Source organism: Sturnira hondurensis, unplaced genomic scaffold (assembly GCF_014824575.4).
Source record: "Sturnira hondurensis isolate 20B ecotype Veracruz unplaced genomic scaffold, ASM1482457v3 Scaffold0009719, whole genome shotgun sequence".
NCBI lineage: Eukaryota > Metazoa > Chordata > Mammalia > Chiroptera > Phyllostomidae > Sturnira > Sturnira hondurensis.
Window position 1 is genome coordinate 18049234 of NW_028082350.1, and position 19819 is coordinate 18069052.

At 53.9% G+C, this 19819-nt stretch overlaps 1 protein-coding gene across 2 annotated transcripts in view; it reads left to right on the plus strand.

Annotated features, from left to right (window-relative positions):
• The window catches only part of FREM2 (FRAS1 related extracellular matrix 2), a 101829-nt gene that overhangs the window by 36089 nt on the left and 45921 nt on the right, over positions 1-19819 (plus strand). For both annotated transcript variants that reach the window (XM_037057689.1, XM_037057690.1), the window contains exons 3-5: positions 10277-10423; positions 10956-11186; positions 19373-19498. In XM_037057689.1, coding sequence (XP_036913584.1) covers positions 10277-10423; positions 10956-11186; positions 19373-19498 — 504 coding nt within the window. The remainder of the gene's footprint in view (positions 1-10276; positions 10424-10955; positions 11187-19372; positions 19499-19819) is intronic.

Here is a 19819-nt window from a genome sequence, read left to right on the forward strand (position 1 = left end):
AAAGAACATGAGGAAAACAAGCATGGCTCTGTCCGTCTGTCTGTACCTCTCTGTTTCTTTCTTCCTCTTGTTTTCTCTTTCCCTTCTTTGTGCCTTCCCTCTCTCCTTTCTTCCTTGACAGACATCAGTGAAAATACTTTCTTAAAGTGCCTTCTGGGGCATAACACCCCAGAAGCCAGATGTGATTTGCATTTTTCTTTCTAATTTAAAGTCTAGAAATCTGAAACTTCCAGATCTTGCTGTTGCTGCTCGAACAAAGATAACCTCTGAGCATGTTGCTGACTCAGGTTTAAAAACAATAACAGGTTAATCTAAAAATATCTTCAGGGAGTTCCCATTGAGCGCCCCTGTTCTTGGAATTCCAGGTTAAAACTGACTCCCAGTATACCTGGTAGAATGGCTTCCGTGTCCCCGTCCACCTTAACCCCTGTGTCCCAGCCATCGAATTTAACTTTGGGTAAAAAGGAAAACAAGACAGGTTAAAGGTGGTTTATTTGTTGCTTTAAAAAAAACAATCAGATTAAAGCTCTTCTGGGGTGTGTGGTTATTGTTTCTTCTCTTCTGTTTTTGTCTCCATGTGGATATCACCCACTTTTAAAAAATAACCCAAACACAGCTCCGACTGCACCCCTTCGTAACTGCAGCGGCTGCGTCTCCCAGTAACGTGCCTGCCAGCCGCTGTGCAAACAGGAAGGAGAAAGCAGCCTCACCTCTCAGGGCATTGAGTGGCGCTAAAACCGGTTAATCTGAAAGGTGCTGGGGGACCACTGCTTTCATTTCCCTGCCTGTCTCCTCGCCTCTCCTGGGGTGGGGGTGGGGCTGTCTGGCGCCACAAAAGGAATTAGGCTCTGGTGCGAACGGAGACCTGCAGGCTATTGGGTTTATTTTAAGAATGTGTTTCCAGAGATCTAACAAATGCATGTGTTGCTCGGGGCGGTGAGGTCTCGCCGCACCAGGTGTTCTGCTCTGCGTTTTTCCCTCTCCCGGGAGGCGGGTGGGTCTTGACAGATTTAACTCAGCTCTGGGCGAAGCCAGTGTCTGTTTGTGTGAAAATAGAGGGCTGCTTGGTTGGGTTTTGCTTCTATTTGTTAACAGGGGAAATACAATGGGAGAGTGTCTCTGGGCTGCTTTGAAGAAAAATGATAAAGCCGTCCCCGAATTTAATATCTGTATATGATAATGTCGTATTATTTTTAACACACGATGTTTAGCGTCTTGTGCTGAGGAACCACGCTCGAGGCCAGTCTGTGCAGCGGAGCAGCCGCCGGGCCCGGAGCGCGAGCCTCTCCAGGAACGCGTGCCTCTGCCGCCAGCCGCTGCTCTGTCTCTGCCCCAAACGGCAGCCTTTCTGGCCTCGGTGAAACGGGGCGGTGGCACACGTGATCCGGGCTGTGTTCTTGCTCTAAAATGCTTGGGGTTCGTATTGGACCTGTCCACCAACGTGGTTCTTTTTCTTGCTTTTTTTCCCTCCCACTGGAAAATAACTTTCCTTTATCCTCACCCAAGAATAATTTGTATTGATTTGAGAGCGAGAGGAAGAGGGAGACATTGATGGGAGAGAGAAACATCTATCGGTTGCCTCCGGGACCCACCCCAGGTGGGGATCGAACCCAAAACCACTTGCTGCACAGGAGGACGCTCCAACCACCTGAGCCCACCGGGCCAGGGCTGGAAAACGACTGTTACAGAGACCCCACCAGCTAAACAGTATGTTCCGGACACCAAGCTCCGTCTTCCTCTGCGACTGCTCTGCTGCTGGAGGTCCCCTGGGCGCCTTTGGCTGCATGGTCTGGAAGCGCCCACGGCCAGACCCGGAGGCGGCGCTGGGGCACGGGCACAACGCCTTGTGCCACGGGGCCTGGCGCTTGGTCCCCAGCAGCGGGGCACACTCGTTACCTTTCGAATCAGCTTGTGTCCTTGTTTAAGAGACACTCTTGTGCGTCCACCTCCGGAGACGAGCGTGTGCAGCCCCCCGGCGCTGCCGCGTTCCAGGGGGCGAGTGCGCGTTCTCCAGCCCGCACACGGTCGCAGCTAATGTGCACGTTGTAGCTCAGCGTCCCCACAGTGATCGTTTGCCTGCCCCTTTGTCCTCCGCACAGACACACCTGACCCCCCTCCCAGGCCTGCACACGACCGCGAGGCCTTCAGGCCGTGGATCCCAGCGTCGGCAGACGCCCACACCAAGTTAGGACACGGTTAAACCCAGGCCGATTAAGAAGCAACCTTTAAGCCCTAGGTTTGGAGGCACAAACCCAGGGTCTTCCCTTTTTCTTTTTGAAACAGGGGCTGAGAATGACACATTCCTTCTCTTCTTCCTTTCTGTTTTTTCACAGGACGGGCCGGGGCGGGCATGGGGCGCCGCAGGCCCCAACTCGCCGGCTCTGACCCAGCGGCGGCCGGAAGGCACGCAGCCTGGGAGAAGCGTTCTCCCTCCAGCCGCCCTGATTTTTGGCTCTGACCCCACATTCACTCATAAAGCAGGAGGGTCTTCCCCTGCGCCTGGGTTGTTTGTTTCCATCCTTCCGTCTCCAGGAGGTAGGAACTGCCCTGCGTTCGGATGGCCGTCACTTCCGTCCAGCAGGCAGCACGCAGGGTTGGTGCACTGAGGGACAGCGAGGGACCGTGCCGCATCCCCCACACACGGAAGGTCGCCCTGGCTGGGGCGATCTGGTTACTTAGCGGAAGTGCAGGGGGAGCAGTGGCAGGCTGCCCCCGAGTCCCAGACCCGTCACACCCTTCAGCACTGGGAGCCCAGTCTCTGAACCTGACAGTGACCCCTGGAAGGTGGACATGCCTCCCAGGCAGGGGGACCGTGAGACGCACTGAGATGACGGCCATGGCCACACGGCCGCTTGTGCCCTGCCCCTCCCCAATCTCGGTCAGACCCCCCGGGTGGAGCTGGGGTTCAGCCAGTTTATGCCTGCACTGCGGACGGGTGGCCGTCAGGGACTCCAGACAGGTCGGCCCCTGCGCTGTGTCATTCCAGCTGGTCAGAGCCTCCCCAGCGGAGGTGGGCTCCGCAGTCAGCCCACTCCCACCGTGTTGCCCCCGCTCTGCCCAGAACCCGGGTTGCTGGGTCCACCTCCCCCTTTCGCAGGCCCCTGCCTGCCTGCCCGTGCCCAGGGAGCCACCGGACGTGGGCGCTGCAGCTGTGCGGGGGTCTTTCTCCGTGTCTGCATGGACGTGAGTGCTGCTGGGAATGGGCGTGAAACAGAACGGCCAGCGTCTCTTCGGACTCTCCTGCCCGTGCGCCTGGTCCCTCCCCAGGAGCCGGGCAGAGTCCGAGAGGAGGAGGCCCACCGTGCCCTGAGTCCCCGCGTGGCTCTGCCGGTTCACACTTTGTAGAGTCCACGTGCTCGTGCGGGACACATCCATCATGATAAGGCATGCCTCTCCCTGGAGACCCCTGTAGCCTGGCAAAATCAGCTTCCAAGAGCCCTGTACTCCGAAAAAGCAAAAAGAGGCATAAATCCCAGATGTGTGCCACTGAGACCCTAACAGGGATGTCATAGTCATTTTCACGGGGGGCCACATCAGCCTCGTGGTTGAAAGGGCCGAATGTAATTTAGGACTGTATAAATGTGACTGCTCCTTAACAGTTAAGGGAGAGCTCGGTGCCCCCGCCGGGTAGGAACCAGGTGCGGGGCCAGATGTAGCAGGGTGGCCTGCGGGCCTTGTGTTTGCCGCCTGTGCGTCTAACAGGATCAGACGCGATTCTGCCTCAGAGTTCACCCGTGTGTATTTTCCTTTTCCAGGTTAAAAACTGGCCTGTACTTTCCCTGGGTTCATTCTGATTACACAGCAGCCCGTGGGTCTTTGCCCACAACTGTAGGGCCTGGGACAGACAGTGGGGGTTGGGGGGCAGGGGTCCCCGAGGGGTCCCCTCTGCTCGCGCTCCGGGGCACGGGCAGGGAAGGGCTGAGAGAAGTGGGGGGAACTGGAGGAAGAACATCTTTCCATTTCCCGGCCTCCACGCTGTCTCGTCCCCAGAACTTCGTGTGACTTACATGGAGTAAACGTGATCCATTCTCCTTACTTGCTGGAGTGAGAGAGTCTGTCAAATTAACTGCTCCCGGCGGAGCTCCCGCGTCGGGTTCCCCGCAGGCCGCTGGCCCTAACCTTTCCTTACCAATCAGGACGTAGCCTCGTTTTACCTGCGTCTCTGGGTGAAGACACCTGGTCTGATGTATGTTGTTGACTCGTTGGCATTGAACTCCCCGCCAGCGGCACTGCCGCTCCTGCCTGGACGGGCTTCCCTGCCACCTGCAGGCTCTCCGTGTGGGCGGCGTGTCTTCCCGTGCTTAGGAGCGCCAGTCGGCACCTTGCCATCAAGATCGGACCACCTGTCAATCAGCAAAATCACACACAAGGAAACACCGAGATGTGGGAAATGCAGCACCAGCTGGACTGTGGACAGGACACGTGTGTCCAGAACGAGAGCCGGCGCGGGACGGCGGAGCAGCGGGCGATGCTCATTTTTCACCGGCGCTCTACGGCGTCTGCAAATGAAGAGCAAGCCCCACAGGCGTTGCTTTTGGGGTGGCAGACACATCGCTGCAAGGAGGCCCGTGGGCAGGTGCAGAGCCCGGGAACGATGCGGCCTCGCCACACCACCCTCCGTCAAGCAGACGCGCAGTTCTAGCCTTTGGAACCTCGTGGACAAAATACCCGTCACACCATTCATGGTGTATCTGCAGTCGAATCGTGTCCCTAGGAAATGAAAGTGTACCACAGAGTCAGGCGAGCTGCCACACTCTTGACTTCTAAGGTGAGTGCTGGCACCTTTGTGGGCTCCACCTCCTCCACGCTGTTACCTGGCAACTTCACGTTCAGAGCCTGTGGAAGAAGAGGGGGAAGAGAGGCTCACACTGGCGCCCCGTCCCGTTCCCACCACGTATCATCGCCCCACGTGTGCCTGGAGGTATGAAGGAGGAGCCTACAGGTGCCTTCCGAGAGCGGCCCACCGTGTGCGTGCACGGAGTCCACCGAGGTCGGCCGGGCCGTGCCTGCCCCAGTGCCCCAGAGCGCCTCCTCCTGTGCGTTTCCGTGCGGAGCAGACGGGCGCCGCGCTTCCTCCTCTCCAGGTGTGTGGCGCCGGGGATGGCGGAGTAGCTGCCCACAGGACAAAGGAAGTGACCCATCGGTTATCGAAGTCGTATTGCCAGTGCTGGCCAGCGGGCTCACCTGGTTGGGCGGCGTCCCCTACACCGAAAGGTTGCACGTTCGATCCCCGGTCAGGGTGCATATGGGAGACAACCAATTGACATTCCTGTCTCAGAGCAGTGAAAAGTGTCCTTGAGTGATGATTTTTTTTAAAAGGTGGTGTTGCCAGCAGCTTTTGAATGGCTTACCGTACAAGAACCATTGGGATTATTAAGTGGTCTACAAAACCGTAGACCGACAGGCTCCCTGGGCCGGGGTCCCAGTTCCCCCACCAGCCACAGGAGGCCCGCCCTCCGGTCAGGATGAAAGGAGAAGGAAATGCAGGTTCGGTGACCGTCCGGAGCTCCCACCGGGTCGGATTCCTCGGCGTTCCCTTTCTGCGGGTTTCTTATCTCCGTGCTCGAAGCTAATCTTCCAGGAGCAACTCTGCCCGCACCCCCCCCCCCGAAACACTATCTCTTCCCCCAACGACCAGTCTTTGATCCTCAGGGTAAAGCGCCGCCCACCCGCCCTCCTTCCCGTGAGTTCCCACAGCTCTGTGTCCAGGGTCTCTCTCCACAGCGTCTGTCCCTCTCGCACAGACGTGTTGTCCGTGTGCTCACCCCATCTCCATAGTCACATGTCTGCTCCTGGAGGGGGGCGTGTTTGAGAGTGGATTTGGCTTCAGCTGACCCCCGGGGGTTTTCAAGAGGCTGAAAAACTCACCTGACGTGCAGGACGAAGGACAAATCCCGTGGGGAAGACTCTGGAGCAAAGCCAAACTTCAAAGGACCCCTAGACCCTGGCCTGTGTGGCCCAGTTGGCCGAGCTTTGTTCCTCAAAGAGAAAGGTCACCGGTTCGATTCCCGATCAGGTCGGGGCTGTGCTTGGGTGGCAGGTTCCGCCCGGTTCTATCACTCTCCCTCTTTTTCCCTCACATCCCCTCTCTCTAAAAAAGTGAATAAATACAATCTTTCTCTAAAAAAAGATTATCCTAGCACAGAAATGGCAAGAAAATGAATCCTATATTTTAAGTTGAATTTCTGATTCTCACCACAATTAGTAACGAGGCTGATGGTAGCCCTGGTTGCTAACCACTATCCTTGCCTTCTAAGAGAACAAACTGCTTAAAAATAAAATTATATTATTTTACCCATAAATGAGGTAATCTTGTTATCTTAATCTTTTTTTGATGTAACTATTCCTGTTGCTGATTTAAAGGATAAGGTACAACTCTTCAAATAGCTGTGCCTTGGATCCCCAGTTCAGCTTCCAGACTGAACTTTATTCCAGGCAAATGGAGTTTTAGCCAGAATGTTCTATTGGGAACTACTTTTTCTTCAAGAAAAAAAAATGTGTCAAGACAATTTTGGATTAAAAAAATTGTTGACGCTAAGTGGGCGCCCAGAAGTGACCCGTTATGAAGCCCAAGTCAAAGTGGAGACACTAGTTCCGCACCAAAGAGGGACATGTCGTCTCCGGGACATCAGCCCTGCGTCCTCAGGGAGAGCCAAGGGAAGGTTGTGAGCCTTTGTTGTTCTGGAACAAACGAGAGAAAGAACCGTGTTTCATTTCACCAAAAAGGGACTGAAGACCGGCAGGCCCGCCGGGAAAGTCCAGAAGTCTTTTCGTGAAAACCTCAATGGAGTCAGTGGGGGGGGGGGGGGGTTGGGGGCCAAAGCGTTCGGGAGTGTGCTCATCAGCTGTCAGGCACCTGTTGTGTGGGCTTACAGCACCAGTCACAGGCTTTAATTTGTTTGCAGTGGGACGTCAAGACTGCATTCCTGAACTTCATGGGTGACAGAATCTACTTGAGAAAGGCAAAGAATTACACTGAAGGAAAATCTTTTTTTATTAAATTGCTTAATTTGATGTAAAATGTCACACTCAGTAAGCAGGAGCTATTGTTAAAGTAAAAAGTTGTTGTTCCCGTGTAATTGAGGTTTCAGAGGAGTTTATATGGTGTGTAACAAGCGAAGCAACAATGTGTCTTTCTTCACACGAAAGGCAGAGTTCCTTTGTGCCAAGTCAGTTTCAGGAAGAGTCACCAAAAACCACGTCTCCACTCCTCTGTGCCCCACGTGACTTTTCCTGCCTAAAGGTGGCACCTAAGATTTAATACATTCTGAAACACAACAGGATGCATGTGTGTGGAAATCAGACATGATGTCTTATAGACTTCTATTCAGAGTTAAGCTTTATACACTTAACTTTATTTTCTCCAGTAGGAAGCAACCACTTCAGAATCTCTGATTCAGCGTGCATGCTAGGCATCTAAAACAATCCCCCTGCAGCAGGCCACTGTCAGACAAAGCGAAGTTTCTCGGAATCGCTGCTGAATTTTATCTCAAATAAAATCTCAAAGTGCCGGACACAGGAAATCCTGGCCGAGCAGTGCAGCTGTGCGCCACTCGAAACCCCCGATGAAGCAGTAACCTGGCACCCTTCTCCTTCCAGAACGTCGGTGCCAACTGGAAAAGTAGTTGCTGTATTTTTTTAATCTGCAAAGAGAGATGAAAGGGGCCTAAAACCATCTACTTTGTCACCAGTAACTGCCCCACCACCGGTGTCACTGGGACAGACACAAATGCCAGCCATTCATGTTGATAGGCAGTCATTTAACAGCTTTACAACAGTGTCCAGGAATAAACAAACGCATGTATGCAAGACACCTTAGAAAGGGTGTTGTCAAAAAAGACTGCGTCTTGAAAGAGCCCTGCTCCATTCGTGCCCGGGCGTCTGCATCCCTGGGCGGTGAAGCCCCGCCCAGTGCCTCCAGCCTGCGCATGCGCAGGCCCACCCCCTTAACCGGCGTCTGTCCTGCAGGCGGCCTGCGCCAGGTCACAACAGGGCAGGTGGAGCGAGCCGGCCAAAGCGCGAACACGTGTGGGCTTCGAGGGCAGGGGAAGCGCTGTAGAGAAAAGGAATCCGCATGAAGGCGCTGGATGGGGCTGGGTTTGCACTGGGGCTTGCTGTTCCTCACCGTGTCAAGGGAAGAAGGCCTCGGCACTCAATATTCTTCTTTTTTTTTAAGATTTTATTTTTAGACAGAGGGAAAGGAGGGAGAGTCAGAAACATCCATGTGTGGGTGCCTCTAGCGCGCCCCCTACTGGGGACCTGGCCCACAGCCCAGGCCTGTGCCCTGACTGGGGATCAGACTGGTGACCCTTACGTTTCCAGGCCCGCACTCCATCACCTGAGCCACACCAGCCAGGCCTGGACTCTGTATTCTTAAAACACGTGCTCTCTAGAAGGGTGATAATTTCTGGAATATTTCAGGAAAGGGTGAGAATCAAGTAGTATAATTAGCTAAAAAGTGTCCCAATTTAGAGAAACAGGGAAAGTATAGGCTAGGTGACCTCTTGCTCTTGGATGCAGGGGAAAGGAAACAGGAACAAAGCACACAAAACTGTAAAATAAAATGTATTCGTGGGACACGAGAGTTCCTGAATGGGCCAGAAGTTTCTAGTCACACGTCAAATAAAACTATAGTCTGTGCTTTGTCTGTGTAAGCTGGAACTTAGGAAAAAGGAATGAAACACCCTGGCGGGGGTTCTCCGTTCGTTGGAGTGTCATCCTGTACACCGAAAGGCTGTGGGTTCGACCCCCGGTCAGGGCACAGACTCGGGTTTTGGGTTTGATCCCCGGCCGGGGCACGTGCAGGGGGCAACAAAACGATTCTTTCTCATGTCAACGTTTTCTCTCTCTCTCTGTCTCTCTCTCTCCCCCTCTCCCCCTAAGATCAATAAACATATAAAAAAGGAATAAAACGAGCAGGAGTTACAAGATAGCTAGCTACTTGACTACTCAAAGTCACACTTCCTCCATAGGTTTCTTCGGTCAAAAGGGGCGTAGTCCCGGTGCCTCCCAGGAACTCGGTGGGATGTGGAGACTAGAACAGTGGATGTGCCCAGCGCTCGGGTGCTCAGGCAGTTAGAAGCAGACACGCTCCTGCAGATAAAGAATTAACAATTCACTCCGACTGGAAATAGAGAAACCCACACAGCAATAAACAAGAAAACCAGGGTCCCTACAGAATCTCAGCCGTCCTGGGTCTCCTATTAAATCTTTAGAACACGTGGGTGGTCCACTCCAAATCGCTGCGATTTTTATTTTTAAAATCTCCAGCAAAGTCGAGCGCATCCCCCATCTTTGTTCATTCAGCACCACATTTCCCCTCCGACAGCTTTCCGAGTGTCGGTTTACTAACGTCTTCCCCTCTCCCGGTCTCCTTTCTCTCGTTTCTGCTTGTCCCGTGTAGCTCCCTCGGAAGAGGAAGCTGGGATTCTAATTGGGCTTCTCGCCGGTGTTTATTATTTGGGCCTTTCCCCACCCTGTTACAGAAAGACTTGAAAGAAGTTCCTGGTGTCTGCCTTCACACACCTCACCTTGCCCTAAAATAATTGCTGTGGATCAAAGGAAGCAGAGGGGGGCGTGGGCAGTGATCAGCTGATAAGGCGTCTCCTCTGGTTCACCTGGCGGAGCAGCTTCACATCAGAGGGATCCCACACAAGGGCTGTCTTCTCCCGACGGGCAGCGGCTCCCCGCCTTGGGGGGACGGTGAGGGGGCAGCGGCTCTATCTTCAGAGTAGAATGGAGTCGGTGAAAAGAGCTGTTTGTTTGTTCTACAGAGTGGAGTGGAATCTAGTGGAGAAGGGGGGCGGAGACGGGATATTTGCTTTTTCTTAAGTGGGTATAATGAGGGCCTTCCACCCAATTGCTCAGCGAACCAGAAAAAGTTAATTTGTGGAGTTGGGTGTGTGTTTTAACAGCGCAGAACCAGCCTTGCAGCCCTCTCTGTAGACACAGCTGCTCCCTCGCGGCACCTTGTGGCGAGTAGGTCATCCTGCACCTCGGCTCCCTGAGTCGATGAGGACCCCGAGTTGTTGCTTCCTCCCCCTTGCGGATTTCTCCTCATAAAGATCAAGGGATTTTCGTGCATAATGACATCAGTTGCTGTGTTTCTAGGTGACAGTTGCTGAGCACCGAGCTGCATCTCCATGTGCAGAGTCTGGAGCTGGGTATCAAACCAAGTAGCTGCGGTGACCCGTGAGGTGGCGTCGTTCAGGGATGGGCAGTTTTCCATGTCATTCACTCACGCGTTGACTTGGCCCTTTAAACCTCTGCTTTCTAGGCGGAAACAAGGTAACCAAGCAGCGTTTCCACCTGAATTGGGCCTGGATCTCCTTTGAGAAGGACTATTACCTGGTCGACGAGGACGCCAAGTTCCTAGACGTCGTGCTCCGGCGCAGAGGGTACCTGGGGGAGACTTCGTTCATCAGTAAGTGTCACGTCCACTCCCGGCACAGAATCCGTGTTCCCGCAAAAGCCCCCAGTTGCCTGACGATTCAGAGGTGTTTGGGTTGCTGCTCCAGTTTTCCAGCTTCGGGAGATGTTGACCTTGAAATGGCCTTTAATTAGCTAAAGAAAACAGGCCAGAGGTTTTGTGTCAGGGATGAAATCACCCAGACAAAAGGCTGTAAAAACAAGAAATGTGAACCAGAATATGTACGTCTGCGAACCCACCCGGGACCTTTCTGCTGATAGTGACTTTACAGAACCAGCAATAATCACTGGTAAGTTTTTAAAAAATTTAAAGTCCCTACATCTGAAAGAGGTGCAGGCGATTATGTAGTTTATCTGGAAGGTAAAAGTCTGCCCTCGAACAACACAGGCGAAGGCCGCTTCAATGGTAAACAAACTATTCGGGGACCTGTTAGGCGTTCGGGCCAGCGACGGGCAAAAGCTGTGGAGGGAAGCCGTCCTCACCCAGCAGGGAAAAGACTAAGACAGGGCCTTGCGATTCCGTGCAGGTATCGGCACCAAGGATGGGACGGCAGAGAAAGACAGGGACTTCAAGGGCAAAGCGCAGAAGCAAGTGCAGTTCAACCCCGGCCAGACGCGGGCCGCCTGGCGCGTGCGCCTGCTGAGCGACGGGGCACACGAGCGGTCGGAGACTTTCCAGGTGGTGCTGTCGGAGCCCGTGCTGGCGGCCCTGGAGCCGCCCGCCGCCGCCACCGTGGAGATCGTGGACCCCGGGGACGGTAAGACGGGAGCTGCTGTGGGAGTGGGACTCTTAGGGCCGGACTGGGGCTCCCGAATTCTCAGCTATGCCGCGGGGAGAGGGAACCTGAACTTAATGAAGGGACGTTACGGTTTTCATGTACATGAACGATAAATACGCGTGGGATCGTTGAGTTCTTTCTCTTGCTGTTATTTTATCGATGAGAACTAGCATTTTTCTTCAATTAACTCATTACTTTCTAAAGTCTCTTCATTGTCTTTAAAAACTGTGCTTTAGATAAATAGTTTACGAGTGGGTTCACTCTGGGGCAGGTTTGTTCCGCACCTTACACACAATTATTCCAGTTGCCCTCAGAACCCGGCCAAAGGTTTTCCTTTTGCTGTATGTTTCCAGGTCTGTTACATAAATGCCCGCACCACCCACACGCCCCCCCTTGGTGTTTTGCAGCCCTTGCTCCTAATTTCTAAGAGATTACACTTGCTTGTCAATGCACACCCTTGGCTGGTGTTGCTAACAGTAAACTCCACTGCTGTAACGTGTAACTCGACCTTTCCTCCCTCCTCCTGCCGGACTTCTACAGTCTTGGCTTGGCTCGTTGCAGTCGGGAGTTGGGGGGAGGGTGCGCGGCTTTTGAAGGCTGGCATTTATAAAAAGCTTGGAAAGACTCCTCTGAAGCTGAAATCCTGTCAGAAGCCAGACATGAGTCTCTTCTTTGCTGCCAGCCTGCTTTGTGCTGTCCGCCGGAAAACTCTTAACTGCTCTGTGAAGATACAATCTCCCCAGTGCATGAAAGGGAGATGTGTGTGGAAATCGGCAGGTTACAACACTGAGAATAATTACCGAGAGCGGAGAGAGAACCAGAGCTCTGGCTCCGTGTGTTTCACTGACATCTCGGCCCTTCGTTCCAGGTGGAGTTCAGTGATGTCTATGATTTCCAGGAAGGGCGTCAGCATTTAGTGACATGAGCGTTAGCTGCGTGAGTGAGGGACAAGCGACTGGGTTTCTTCCAGCCCCGAGTGCGGGGTGAGCGAGTGACAGAGTAACAGAGTCCCTCCCTTTTGAACGAGCCCGTGGCGGCGTGAATACGGATGAACTGGCTCCTTCGTCAGAGTTTGTTCCAAGTCGCTTCTTGATATTTTATTCTCCAAGTTGTGTGAATGCCACACTCTGCTATAGGGACTAAGACAGTTAACCCCATCTGTGCCTTCCTATTAATACGCCCAGAGAGACACTCTCTACCTCTAATGGGTCCGAGAAGTGGGATATTAAACACAAAATATTGTCTACACACAATAACGCACACACATACACACCTCTTCTACAACCTACAATCTTGCAGGCTACCAAACAACACTTCTCGGTCATTTTATTTCCCGTTATGACCGTCTGAGGCATCAGACAATTTTCTGGGGAACGTGCAGCCCTCCTCCCTGGCCGTGGCCCCCCCGTAGTCACCGCCACATGTCCCGTTACGCCCATTCTGCCCCGTGTCATCTTGGAGACCAGTGGTCTCGACATCACATAACCTGAGGTTCCAGTCGTAACTCCGCCCCTTCTAGTTGTGTGGCCTGAGACGAGCCAGACAGCTTTTGTGGGGCCTCCTGCTGCAGAGACCGAGGGAAACGTCATTATCCTCGAGTGGCGGCCGTCTCGTGAAAGAGTTCTGGGAAGCGTGAAACACAAATGTCCTTACGTCTAATCTCATTAACGCCACGTTAGACTTCAAGCGATTAAATAGTCCCCGTTGTTGCCACAGATAATCGCTTTCTCAAGTGTTTCAGGGTTTAGAGTGTGTTTCCAAACTCTCGTGAGCCTTCACCGCACAAGCGTCGTGCCTGTGAGGGCTCTGTCCGTCCGTCCGTCTGCACGCTGGTTCCAGGACAGGCCGTGAGATGTTTTGACGCAGCATGGAAGCTGCATCCGGCGCACAGGCGTGCTGCGTGTGGACAGCGCTGCGCCCCGGGAGCCCAGAGTGGATAAGACACCGTCCCTGTGATCGAGGAGCGCGTGTCCTGCGGGGGAGGGAGCCCTATGGTGGGCGATGGCCACAAAGCACCAGGGTTTCCCCCAGAGCCCGAGCACAGTGTGCGGGGGCAGGAAGGCACCGTCACCGGCTTTGCGCTGTTTTGAGTGGTGGTGAGGGGGCACTTCTCCTTGTTCTCCAGTTTGCATCCACGCAGCAGGCACCCACTCTCCCAGCCCTTCACTTCCCTTCCGCTGGCCGGTGCGGACAGCAGTCATGGAGCTCGGTGGGCATGCGCCCTGCACACGACACGCTTCTCTTTTTCCACTTCTCTGTGCCCCCGCCCTGTAGGCCTGCGCACCATTTCAGGAGTTTCACCTGATATGTACTGGGTGCTCTCAGCTTCACGTGTGACAAGTTTTAGCCTGCTGGTTCCCAAATCTAACACACGCACAAACTTCACACAACTCTACACACACACATACACATGTACATAGATGTCCTGGATTCTCACCTGTTGGTGAATGTGCTCTTGTAATGCTCTCTATCCACTTGTTTAAACTGCATAGTCGTGATTTAGGTACAGCTGGTGCATTTTATTAAATACATACGTATCATACTGTATTTGCTGCAAAAACGGTAATACATGTAGATGCTTGTGCAGGAGAGAAGCGTTGATCAGTTGCCTCCCGTACGCACATGCCCCATCCAGGGGCCGAACTTGCAGTTCGGCCACAACCTTTGGGTTCACAGGACGATGCCGGCCCCTCCGAGCCACAGCAGCCGGGTCCACACCTTGTTTCTTGTTGAACTCTGTAGCTGCTCACCCCCTAAGAAAAACAACTCTGTGTTGTAAACAAACACTCAGACAAGATACTTGTTACGAGTACAGGACACAGTTTCCGGCACCGGCACCTTAGAGTGGATGAGAAAAAAGGCAGTGCAAAGTAAAACTCTTCCAGTGATTTGAAACGTTCTGAAAGTTTCTCCATCTACAAAATGAAAACATGTAATACTACAAAGAGGACCCAGAGAGCCATGCTAAGCAGCCCGCTGGCCTGATGCTGAAGAGTGGTCTTGGAACTCACTGAGTCCTTGTGGGGAATTGCAACACCTACTATGTTACTTAGACACGTTTTCATTATTCTCACGTCTTTCTTTCCAGGCCCCTTTTGAAATTAGCCAGTCTTGCCACACCTGTTTCAGAGGTATAAGAGAACTGCCCAAGTTCAAGCACAACAGGGACAGAGTCTGTATTCAGTTCCCCTTGGGTCGCAGTTTTCTGGGCACCGAAGCGGCCTGGAGGGATTTCAGAATGTCTTCCAGAAGGTTCTGAATGTGCCAGACTTTTTCAAAACAACGAACACTCGGTGCCTTATCCACACACGGCATTTTCTTTCCTCTCTTTGTTCTGCGATAACAAGAAAATGTAGAAGGGATTTTGTTTCTATCAGATTCTTAGCAGGGTCTGGTTTTTTTCCATCTATTCAATATAATTGACGAAAGGTCAGTTGGAACATTGCCTTTCAAATGTAGCTACAACTACTTTATTTCTGAGAACAGAAGTCATTTTTTTTTTTGCCTAAGTTACTGCACAGTTAAACCTAAAAATAAAAGCGCAGTTGCCAATGGAAGTCCTCATCACAGTAGAGTCACATTGACTGATTTTTTAAAAACTACGTTCACTTCATTAGGCTTCAAAATAAACAGTAAAGAAAACAATCTGAAAATACAAAAATCAACACAAGTTCATTGTCAGAAAAGTCAGAGATTTAAAGAAACAACAGTCACGGGCAGTCCGACCGTGCGGCCGTGACCACCATTGGGTTTGAGAGGGCGACGACGCGGCCCCTTTGCCTCAGTTGGTCCCGGTCACTCGGTGCGGAGCCTGCCCTCGCATCCTCCCGGACACTTGGCGCCCCTGGGACGGCGCTCGTTCCGTTCCTTTGTCACCCTGCTCTGCGGCGAGTGCACGGTACGCGTGTTAAGGTGCACCTCACGCGTATGTGCTCTCGCATAACACCTCTGTAATCTCATTAACGGGCACATTCTATACGATATGCTCTTGCCCAATACTTTTGTCACGTCATATATTACAAATCATGTATGCATGTAATCTCTACACGTATGACACTTCTAAAACACAGAGGGCCTTTGTCTCTAGCTTTCTTTTTCTGTTTCTGCCGCACCTGCCGCCTCTGAGCTGAACGTCAGATCTCTCGTCATCTCAGCTGAGCCCCTTATTTTTCTGTGGCATGAATGATGCCCCTGGATACCCCGGCTGTTCTTCTTTTAGGAATGCAGCACCGCAGCTACGAACTTGACCTCCAAGACAGACTTGTTGGGTTCACATCCGGGCGCTGCCGCCTACCAGCTCACCCTCCGTGTGTCAGGTCCTCGGAGCCACAGCGACGGAGCGAACAGGCCGTCCCGAGAGCACTGTTGGGAGGCCGAAAGGACACCCGTGCCTCGGTCAGAGCAGAGCCAAGCAAACAGAAGGAGCCCCGCCCACATTCGCCAGTCGTTTGAAGGATAACACGAGAACGCTACTCTTTGGGACTCTTACGAAGCTGTGCTTCCTCGAGGCAGCGGGCCTGCAGCTCCCACGACACCGGGAGGAACAATGTTCACCAAATGCCTCTCAGGGACGTCCTCCTGCTCCCCCCTCCCCTAGTGTCTCTCCCACGGACAACAGGGCTCTGCCGGAAATGCAGGCAGCAGAAGACCCACCTGGGTGCCCGGTCTGTGCACCCGCTGCCCACACCAGGCCTCCTTCCTTATTCACAACTCACGCCCGCGGGTGCTCATGAGAAGTCCCGGCGGGGGAACCCACGGGGGTCGGGCGGGATTTAAGTCCCACACGCGTGGGCTTTTCTGAGCCACTCGGGGAAAGAAATAACAGCCAGTACAGATGATATTGGGTAAAATCCGAATGGTAGGAATAATGTTTACTTGTACTAAAACTCATCGTTTTTAAAAATAAGTAAAAAAAAAATCTTTCTCTAGATATTGCTTTGCTTGTATTTAAAGCAAAACTCCTCGAAAGACGTGTCTGTGCCCACTGTCCTCTGATTCTCTCCCCATCTCGGGGGGCGGCGACGGGGCTTCTCTGCCGAACCTGACGATCGGTCCCTGGCTCTGGATGTGCTGGAGGTGTCAGCCGTGTCGCAAACAGCTGACCACTCCCCGCCCCCTTTTTAGTACTTTCTCCACCTCACCTCGGTACCAAAGCCTGCTTTGCTCCGCCGTCCTCACGGCCCTGGCCTCCGTGTTGGTCCCTGGGCCCATCGTCGTCTCCGTCTGCTCTCCGCCATCCCAACGGGGCTTCGTTCCGAACCATCAACACGCCAGTGACGCACAAGCCTGTGTTTCCGATCAGGACCCTCCCGGAAACCCAGGGCGCAGGCCCGCCAGGACAGTTGGGCAGCACGCGAGGATGTTTCAAAGACGCCGCCGTGTGAATGTGTCCAAGACGGAGCTTCTGATTTCCAGCCCTGAAGTCGGTTCTCCACGGGTTCCCCACGTGTCCACGCCACAGTTTTGTCTCCCCGGTCGGCCGGAACTGGGAAACGTGGGGACATCCTTGCTGCTTCCGTTTTCCCCTGCACCCCGTCCGACCCCTCAGAAAACTGTTCGGCTCTTTCTTTGCACATCCTGCGGATGGCCCTACTGCCCCCCCTCCACGGCTGCTGCCCCCGCGCTGATGGTCGGGGACCTCTTCCTGGGACAGCGGCAAGGCCTCCCACCTCCCAACTGGATGCTTCGCTTCGGCTCCTGGGCCCTAATGCCTGTCTCACAGCAGCCCAGAAATAATGCCCCTCAAATGCCGGGTCCAGCCCAAATAACGCCCCCTTTTTACCACAGAATCTGTCATTACAAAACCGTACACGAGTCATCCTGTAACATAACCGTACCCCGCTCAAGCGCACCTTAGGACATGTTAAGTGACATGTTCAAATTAAAACTGCACGTTATCACACCCACAGCCACCCTCCAGCAGGTGTCCCTTCTGCCAGACCCTGTATGTAGGGTGGTAGCCCCCCCCACGCTCAAGCCTTCTTGTGCTTTTGTGCTGAGAGGCTGGGTGTACAAACAGGCACAGACCGCACATTAAAACACAACTCTGACCCACAGCCCCCAGCTCCTGGGGGGCCCAGCCACACCTGTGCAGTGATCGGTCCCAAAGGGTCAGGGCTTGGTCAGGAAGTGGCAGCTTCCTTCACTCCTGTCCTCACTTTCTGCCGAGACCCTCCAATCACAGGGGCTACTCCCCCAGTCAGCAGCCTGCACGCGGGGGGCCCTGACGCCCCCTCTGCTCCGCACCAAAGCTTCCTTGCTCTTCTACCCACCTTTGAGCCTCTGCCGGAGCCGAGATTGACAGTGGCTGACTCCGCAGCTGCAGCAAACTGAACGCACGCCTTTTGCTTGTGGTGGTCCCATTGGGTGGTCTCTGTTTCCCCAGCACCTTCCTCTGAGCAAACACCAAGTCCTTCTGGCAGCCCCGGAGGCTCTGGGAGACGTGCCCAGCAGCCACCCAGCCCTGGTCCCCGCCCTCGCCCCCTCGCCCACTCTGCTCCCACCACCCAGCCCACTCCTGCCTGCTCCTTGCACCCGCCCAGCACTGCCTGGCCTGAGGCCCCTTCCACGGTTCAGCCCCGGTTCCCTGTCACTCACACAGAGCGGCTCCCCGAGGTCTTCCTACCCATGACTTTCCCGTGTGACCTGGCCCACTCACCGGTGTGCCCCGCCACANCCTCGCCCCCTCGCCCACTCTGCTCCCACCACCCAGCCCACTCCTGCCTGCTCCTTGCACCCGCCCAGCACTGCCTGGCCTGAGGCCCCTTCCACGGTTCAGCCCCGGTTCCCTGTCACTCACACAGAGCGGCTCCCCGAGGTCTTCCTTCCCCTGACTTTCCCGTGTGACCTGGCCCACTCACCGGTGTGCCCCGCCACAGTGCGCTGTCTTCGTGTCAGCTGTCACCTCCAGACAGTGTCATTTCTGTTTGTTTTCTCTCCCCTCTCCACCCCTGAGAGAGTGAAAACGAGACCAGGGGTTTTATTTGCCTCCCTGTCCCCTCCCTGTGTGTCACCCAGCATCTGGCAAGCAGGGCTCACCCAGTCAGCGTTTGATGAGTGAATAATTAGTTGTGAGATCTTATATCCCTGAGTTTCTTATTCATGTCGTTTTTCAAGTGGGTGCATGGGTGTGAGTCCCAGGAGAACACAAGCCCGCACTCAACATGAGTGATGCGAAAAGAATTTTAAAGCACATTGTGCACAGAGGTGGGGGGAAGGATGGGGGGGCCATGGGCTGTGTCCCACAGTTAGTGACCACTGGGTCAGGGGGGAAGGAAAGGTTACCGGGTGGGAGCCAGGTGACCAGCGGGCACTGTAACCTTCCCCTGGGGCGTGCGGCTCACTCGGGGGCCCTCAGGGGGGTCGGGAAGATGAACGGCAACCTCTCTCCACTCTTGTCCAGCCCCCGAGTCCTGCCGGGCCCCCCTTGGCTGGCCCAGAGGAAGCCAGAGCATGGGGGACCCTGTGATGTAGTTCCCCTTAGCCCGATCCCGGACCAGGAAGGTGGAGGAGGGCTTAGCTCACCACCCAGGGGCCCCTCCCAGCCGTGAGCAGCAGCGTGGCCGACCTCCACCTCCAAATAAAGGAACGGTTATTTTTAAAAAGCAACAAAGAAGGAAACCAAGTGTCGAACAACGCGTTACTATGTTTTAATCATCCAAAAGGGACACATTTGGGGTGAAAAGAACTGATCTCGTAGATCTAACAAGATCTGGGCTTTCATCCTGACTGACCAGGACAAGTCCTTGACAAATAAATTCAAATCTGTGAGCCGGCGTTTCCCCGTCGGTGCAGTAAGGGGCGGCACAGTGAGACCGGGGAGGTCTCCTCCAACTCTGATGTGGGCGCTCGGTGCGGAGGGTGGCTTCGTGCCCAGGGAGCAAAGCTGGGGTCGGAGGACGTGGGCCGGCAGCACCTGCTGATGGGAAGAAAACGATTTCTGGAGGAGACGTGATCTTGGGTTTTATTTCTGGGTGAGGAGTTCACTGGCCAGGGCCCCGCGTGCTGTATACCGACTCCCCTCTCCCTTCCCCCGGCACAGGGTTATCCTAACAGACGAAAGGGGGAGAAATCAGCCCTTGCAGACGCTTTAATTTGCAGGGATTGTTTCCGAGAGAAGAAGCTCAGACACAAGTAACACGACCATGACTGTGTTCTCTCCTTAGAATCCACTGTGTTTATTCCGCAGTCTGAGTACTCGGTGGAGGAAGACGTCGGCGAGCTGTGGGTCCCCGTCAGGAGGAGCGGGGACGCGAGCCAGGAGCTGATGGTGGTCTGTTACACGCAGCAAGGTAGCGTGAAATGCCCCCCAGGTTCCAGGAAGCCTCTTTAACACATTGTAGACACGGCCTCGGCCGCGAGGGGAGCATTTTATTTTATAAGTTTTGTGAGAAAAGATAAAAACAGCGAAGGGTTCAGCCGCCGCTTGCTCAGAAATATCTGATCTGCTCAGTCGCTCACTCTAGTATCAAATGCGCTGCAGATCCCGTGAACTTGAAGCCCCTCCCCCACCCAAGGCTGCTCACAACCTCATTTAAAAATAAAGGAAAGCAAAACAAAGTGTCAGAGAAATGGGAACCCAAGGAAAGAAACTAATGGTAAACTAATCAGAA